Source organism: Vollenhovia emeryi, unplaced genomic scaffold (assembly GCF_000949405.1).
Source record: "Vollenhovia emeryi isolate VEMERY1.0 unplaced genomic scaffold, V.emery_V1.0 DF939781.1, whole genome shotgun sequence".
Taxonomy (NCBI): domain Eukaryota; kingdom Metazoa; phylum Arthropoda; class Insecta; order Hymenoptera; family Formicidae; genus Vollenhovia; species Vollenhovia emeryi.
In genome coordinates this window covers 392-8,348 of record NW_011966585.1, presented here as the reverse complement: position 1 = coordinate 8,348, position 7,957 = coordinate 392, and the positions used below count along the sequence as shown (strand labels likewise).

Here is a 7,957-nt window from a genome sequence, read left to right as displayed (position 1 = left end):
ATTTGGAAGCTGCTGCATACATTTCATACAATAATATGAAGTCCATTTTCAGTCGTGAAAGATCAAAATCACGCCCAAAGATTCCGAATAATTTACATTCTTTGCACCAACAATTAGAGATATATGAACCTACACGTAGTATCTATAAAGGCTGTGCAATATCACCTGATAACAAAATAGCGCTTATTTTTAGTAATGATACATTATTAAAGTTATTATCTGAAGCAAATGAAATTTTTGTAGATGGAACATTTTCCGTAAGTATTATATATAATTATGTGTATAATACATAATTATAGATATAATATAGATATATATGTACATATGTGTGTATACAAATAAGTATATAAATATATATACATATTAATACAAACATATACATTAGTATATATATGTTTATCATCTTCTAGTATTTACAAAAATTATATACATACTTATATTTATAGATTGTTCCAAAAAAACCAAACATTGCACAATTGTACAGTATACATATTCGGTATGCTGATACGGTATGTATTACTAAAAAATTTTAGTTGTAATATGTATGAAGTATACATATTGAGCTAAAATGAAGTCATTAATGTAGTTCACTATTTGAGCATTTTTGCAGAGCATTGTCACTATCACTATCACTGTCATTGACCGAAAGGAAATAGAATAATATAAAGTATAAATACCAATGTCTTAAGATGTACTTACTTTTGGAAACTTTTGTAGTTTTAATTTTTACCTAAGAATAATAATATTATAATTATAACTAAAACTTTAAGATACAAGAAAAGAATACTTATTATTGTATTATAATTGTATCTTATTTAAAGATTAAAATTACAATGTTTAAAAATAGGAACAAATGTGTTCAGGATTTGTGTCTTTTACCTTAACTACATTATTTCTTTTTATTACTTTCCTTTTGTTCAGCACTCAGCGCAAACTATCAAATAATTGGCTACATTAGCAATTTCATCTGAATTCTATTTATGAATATGTGAATTTTATGAAATATTTTATTGATATATAGGGTATAGCGGTAGTTTTTGTGTTATGTGAGGTACGTTCTGCCTCTCTGTATAAGACAATGTGGGAGAAAATTGTTTCACTTGCACCTGGTTTAAGTGAAAATCTAAAATTTATTATGTCAGATTATGAAAAGGCAGCTATAACAGTAATGAATGAACAATTTCCAGTTGCTTCTATTCATGGCTGTTGGTTTCATTACTCACAGGTATCTATATTTAGTATAATTTAAAGAAGTGAATAATGTTGTATTATGCTAATAAATATTTTCTTCTGTTCTAGGCGCTTTATAGAAAATGGCAACGCCTGCAGTTAAAAAGTGCACCTCGCGAATTGTTATCTATGGCCATGTCTATGGCATTAGCACCTAGTTCTTTATTTATGGATTCATTAAACATTATGCAAATTGTTGCAGATCGCATTTCTGTAACTTATCCAAATGTATTATTATTCATGGCTTATTTGCGTAGTACTTGGCTACCTATAGCATCCAAAGTATCTGTGCATAATTGTCCTGTTCGTACAAATAACTTAGTGGAAAGTTTCCACCATATTGCGAATCAAAAAATTGGTACAAAACCAAATCTATGGGTATTTTTAGGTATATATATATTTTGTTTCTTCTGCTATACACATATTTTCACAGTTTTTACATAGTATTCTTTTATTTATATATTTATTATATATTTACATATTGTATGTACATTAACATTTTTTTATAGAACATTTATCGGAAATTATATCAAATCAAGAAATTGATTATTCTCGATTGCGAAATAATATACGTGTTAGACGAGCACGCACACGATTTAATAAGGAAAAAAATATTCAAATTAAAGAAGGACAAAATGCTCTTATGAATGGCGATATTTCTTTAGAACATTTTTTACGTATGTTTTCACGCTTTAATGAACATTATCAACAACCAGAATTACTACTTGAAGGTAAATATTTACATAACTCTTTTTATTAGAATTTATCTATAATAAATAGATTTTGAAATATCTTCCAATTTCTTTCTATAATTCAAACTTTTTATATTTTACTTTTAATTTGTGTAATATTTTGATTGCAGCCAATGATAATGAAGAAATAGATGCGAGTTTACTTTCAGATAGAATTCCAGAATCAGGTCAATATTAATTACCTAGCTTACAATTAGTATAACAATTTAGTGTAGCTATACAATAAGGAACCAAACATCATTTTCGTGATTTCTGATTCTGTATTACAAAGGGATCATGATAGTCTGTATTAGTATGTATTATGCAAAAATAATTCAATTCTTATCTGTAAAAAAACGCATGTAACATGAAATTGTATTTTTGGAAAATTATAGTTTGGTTATTATATTTAATATAACAATGACACAGAATTTTATTTGTAATGTTAACAATGCACATAACATAGAATTGTATTTGAAGAGAGTTATAGTTCGATCATTATAATTGAAATAATGTTAACGCAGAATTGTATTTCTAATGTTTTGAGAAATCTGCTCTAGTAAAAAAGTAAGGTTTTATAGTTGGTTCCATATTGTAGAACTGTAACCAGTTATGATGTATGTACATATATGCAGCTTAAGTGATAAATTACTATCTTTTTCTTTATTTATTCCATGTTTAGCTGAAAGTAGATATCCTCAAAATTTTCGTCAAAGACGACGTCGTTCTCGTAATAATGTACTAACAATAAGACAAGAGGGAGTTTCTCCGTCCATTGAATCTTCAGGTAAAATAGCATTTCACTGGCATTACATTTATATTATAACTTAATTTTAACTATTATAAATTTTTCAACATGATCCTTTTAACTTAATTAACTTAACTTTGTTTTTCAAGAAAATGAATAATAATTTTGAATGATAATGTTAGACTATAAAGTAAATCATTACATAAATAAAATCTTTTCACGAAATAGTTTATGTAAAAAAGATATTCTTTGATGCTGTATTATCTATATTTTGCATTTATTGTAAATTCAAATGAAATAGACATATAAATCTTTCAACAGTAAAAAAGAATTTTTAAATTACATCTTAGCTATTTCTATTTGAACATAAGGAATTTATATATTTTTATAATTAAAAATTAAATTCTCTTATTGTTAGTTACAGTAGTCTTAATTATACTAGCAATATACAAAATATCCAATTTGTAGTCATATATAAAATATATCTTCTGTATAATATTTTCTGAATAATGTATTTTAGAAAAAGAATTTCAAACAAAAGTTGCATGTGTACGGTCAAGTATTTGGTCATATTTAATATTTGATCTTGGGTTGTGTTACTACGATCAGATCAAGGTCAAGTTTGGTTTCTTTAGTAGTCTTATTTTGATTTTACAAATTGATTTTTCCACTCATTATTTTACATATAAGTATTGGAATAAGATCATCGAATACTTTTTGAAGTATTTTGTATCTGATTCCAATATTTTTTTATGTAAATGAGAAATATATCTCGTAAAGTATCACTTTCTGATAATTTCATTTTAATACTTTTATACATAGAATGGCAAAAATTGATTAATAATACTAATTTTTGTATATAATTAGATTAATATAATTGCACAATGTAAATAAAATATAATCGAAATTAAAGATATTTCTACACGTTTTCTGCATTAATCGATTTTTTCCATCATTCTATGTATAATAAAAACATTAAGATTGTCGAAAAATAAATACTTTGTGAGATATTTCACATTTTATACTAAAAAGTCCACAATTAAATGCACATACAAAATATTTCATAGAGTATTCACACACTTTTTAATGATCTTATTTCAATACTTTTATATGAGGAGTAAAAAGTGGAATTAATTTGTGGAATTAATACAAGTCGGCATTCTTATTTTTAAAAAAAGCCACCTTTATCTTGGTGACTGAATCCAAAGTAAAACTATTAACACCATTGAATATATTATTTTGTACTCTACAACTTTGTTTAAAACATTTTCTAAAATACAGAGAAGATATTTTGTTATATCACTCAAAATAGATATCATGTATAATTTCTAGATTACAGTTTCTAGGTTTTTCATGAAAATATATACTTTTCGAAATACATATTTCAGGGTTTCCACATTTTTAGTAAACCCTGTATATGTGTATATATATATATATATACATATATTATAAATATTTCGAAAAATACACAGTACATTTTCATGAAAAATCTATAAATTATACATAATATCTATTTTAAGTTGTATAGCAAAATATCTTCTCTGTAATGTATTTTATATAAAATACGCACGCACGCACGCACACACGCACACGCCATACAACGTGTGCGTGTGTGTATTATAGAAAGCAAAATGATTGATAATCATATGAATATGATTATAAATTATTATATTTTAAAATAATTAATATTATATTTAAATTATTATGATTATACCTTATCATATTCATATGATTATAAATTATTTTGCTTTTATACCATGTGCATTATATACATACATACATACATAGATGCATACATGCATACATTGCCTCATTGACAAAAATAAGGAATAGGTGTTCTCTGTTTTTATTATTATTAATTACACATATATTAAAATATGTCTATGTTAATACATATGTGCATGTTGATTATTTTGTATTTTAGTTTCTTATTTTTTATATCAAAACATATATTTACAAACTTATTCTTAAATTGTTTTAATCACACATTATAAAGTAAATTGCCTATATTTCTTCATTATAGATGTTCCATCAGAGGAGCAACATTTAAATGTTAATCAAAATTCTGCAGGAGAGCAAAGCACTAATGACCACATGATTGAAAATAGGACAAATGGTAATATTTTAATAACAAAATTTATTATTTAATAATAACTATTTCCTTAGTAATATGTATGAAATATAAATATAAGAAAGTATTGTCTTTTTAATATAATTTTATATACAGGGTGTCCCAGAAAGCTCGATAATCCTTTTACTGACAGATTCTGTAGAACATTCCAAGACAAAAATCCTTGTGTAAAAATGTCGAAGCTATCATAGTTTTTAAATGGGAAGCACTTACAGTTGACTAATCAGTTTGCGGACATTTCGCGTGCTTGGGTATGGTACATCGTGAAGGTGCCGCTTCTCTAAGTAATTTCTTTGTCATATTCAGAATTATGTCAATTTCTAGAAACTGAATCAATGTGCGAGTGTATCTTCACGATACACCACGCCTGAGCGCACGAAATTTCCGCAAACTGATTAGCCAACTATAAGCACTTCCCATTCAGAAACTATGATAACCTCGACATTTTTACATAAGGATTTTCGTCTTAGAAGGTTCTACAGAATCTGTAGAATCAGTAAAAGGGTTATCAAACTTTCTGGGACATCCTGTATAAAGAATTTTACTATGAAGATCTTTTTTTTATTTATCAGTATAGAGTGCAATATAATTTGCGTTTACCACATAGCATTATTTGTTGTTAAAAATCAAGACAAAAAGTTCTGAATCTTTTTTTCTACAAAGCTTTACAAGCAATTATTTTCATTTAATCCATTTCATAAATCAATCGCTCTGAACTGTTATGGGTATAAGTTTGTGGACCTTTAACACCAAAAACAAACTGCACACAATTTTGGACACACTTCAAATGCTCTTCTCATGGACACATGCCTGTCTAAATAGTAATTCTAATTGGTAAACTTTATACTTAATTATTCCTCCTTCACTATGTATCTTAAAAAAATGCTTTAAGATTTTTGTATTACTTTTAAAAAAAGAATAATATTATGTAAGTAATGGGTATGAATTATGCTACAGAATTATGTTACACTTTGTATATAAAAATTTAAAAAATTTTAAAAATAAATGTAATTGTCCACCTTGATATTTACATTACGTTTTTTTAATAAAACTTAAAAAATTTATAATATAAATTTTTTAAGTTTTATTCATTTAATATAATTAATATTAATTTTTATATATTGATCTAATCTTTGTACCTGTGTAATAGATTACGCTTTCTACATTAAAAATATAAAAATGAGGTATATGTTTGAAACTTAGTTGAAGAGAGGAACAATTCCAGTGCAGTAACAATGTAGCTATAAAGAATAAACCTTGTATATATTTCTGTTAATAGAATAGTACCGTTTAACTGCATTTGTTTTAACAATTTCATTAATATAATTTCTAGAATTGCTATTAAAGTCTATATTAACATTATTTTAAAAAGTGTTTAGACTAACTTCATATTTAATTTATATGATTGACTTAATTTAAAAAATACAATTATCTGTTTTAGAGATAGTTGTTAAAGTATTTATATTTTAATGTTTAGCTTTACTATAATATGGCTTTTTAATATTGAATTTAATATTGAATTAAGAAACATTAAATAAAAATATTTTTATTAATATAAAGTTATTAAGAATTCATTTTATTTTCTTCTCAATTTTAGATACAGAAATGAAATAATCAATTTTACTAAATATTAATGAATATTGTATCAGAAAAAGTAATAATCAATTACTGGTATTACACAATTGACGATATCACGCTCGTGGCGTCTTGCTTTTCCCGATTCCCGACTTTGTATATAAATTGTGGCTAAAAGTCCACTCGCGGTGTGTTACTTTCGTCGACAGGCTAAAGTCTGCACGCGGCGTTTTGCTTTCACCATCGGGTGAACACAGGCTAAAGTCCACTTGCGGCGCTTTTAAATATGGAGAGCTATAATATTACAATATTTATTTATTTTGTAAAAATAGGATACTTTTATAATATAATATAATAATCTTATAATAATCAATAAAACTAATAATAAAATTTTGTCTTAATTTTTTATATCTTTTACTTACTCACATTGTAATGCTTTATAAAATATTGTATATACATAAAATTATTATATAATAAAACTTATTTACGTAAAAATTACATATAAATTTGTCATTGTATAATAATACATTATATATAAATAGTATTTACTTGCATATACTCATTTTTTGTTTACTTCTTCAAAAATATTTTTATTTTTATTTCTTACAGATGAAGAAATTTATAGAATACCAGAGGATGATTATTCTTTTTTTGATGAGAGTCTTACGTCACCTGAAACAACATTTTATAAGATATGCGATGTACAAAAACTTATTGATGATAATAAAGAACCACAACCAGCAGGTAGCTGCATCATATGCTTAAGTAAAAAAGCATTATATGTATTTGTACCATGCGGACATTTATGTGTGTGTGACAGCTGCAGTAATAATATAATGCACAAGAGATGTCCAATGTGCAATCTACCTTACGATAACTGCATAAAAACAATTTCATCTTAAAGAAAGGTGGGTAAAAAATGCCTAAGGCTTATTATATGTACATTCAAATTCTATTTGATTTAGCAATTTCATTTACAAACAATTATTATTATCAAACAGTATTCATCTAGAGATATTTTGAATACAGGATGTCCTACTTTAAATGCAACAGCAGAACATCTCGAAAACGACAAAATATTGTAAACAATTTAGCAAAACTTTTCAGGTTTTGAGAAGAATAGTGATAATAGTATGACCTTGAAAATGTAAAAAAATATAAAAATTTTACTACATTTTGCAATTACATTGATCCAACTATGTGTATATTAGTATTAGTATCACTTTACCTTATCAATTTATTGGTAATATTAGTATTAGTATCACTATCAATTCATTAGTAATATTAATACCATTAATCAATTCCTCCTATTATTTAAAAATATTAAAGTAAAATAATTGTGAAGTGAATATTTTACGAGATATTTCACATTTTTAAAATACTTTTTGACATAAATGTTAAATATTTTGTAAAGTATTCATTTTTCGATAATTTTACTTCAATATTTTTATACACAGAATGATGAAATTAATTGATTGATGAAACTAATATTTGCATATAACAGTTAAATCAATGCAACAGTTAGATCGATATAATAGATCA

General features: G+C 25.3%; 1 protein-coding gene across 1 annotated transcript; it reads left to right on the top strand.

Annotated features, from left to right (window-relative positions):
- The first annotated feature begins 459 nt into the window (after positions 1 to 459).
- On the top strand, positions 460 to 7,700 carry LOC105556785 (baculoviral IAP repeat-containing protein 3-like). The gene is made up of 8 exons (XM_012003897.1): positions 460 to 509; positions 1,022 to 1,225; positions 1,300 to 1,618; positions 1,740 to 1,961; positions 2,093 to 2,149; positions 2,644 to 2,748; positions 4,733 to 4,825; positions 7,025 to 7,700. The coding sequence occupies exons 2-8, from the start codon at positions 1,079 to 1,081 to the stop codon at positions 7,315 to 7,317; spliced, it is 1,236 nt and encodes a 411-aa protein (XP_011859287.1). The 5' UTR covers positions 460 to 509; positions 1,022 to 1,078; the 3' UTR covers positions 7,318 to 7,700.
- Positions 7,701 to 7,957: the final 257 nt, after the last annotated feature.

What these genes read in the sequence shown, in the direction of transcription:
- LOC105556785 (XM_012003897.1), top strand. Translation starts at nt 1,079, where the DNA reads ATGTGGGAGAAAATTGTTTCACTTGCACCTGGTTTAAGTGAAAATCTA. An exon ending in GTTGGTTTCATTACTCACAG is followed by an intron (nt 1,226 to 1,299) that starts GTATCTATATTT and finishes CTTCTGTTCTAG; the next exon opens with GCGCTTTATAGAAAATGGCA. An exon ending in TCCGTCCATTGAATCTTCAG is followed by an intron (nt 2,749 to 4,732) that starts GTAAAATAGCAT and finishes TCTTCATTATAG; the next exon opens with ATGTTCCATCAGAGGAGCAA.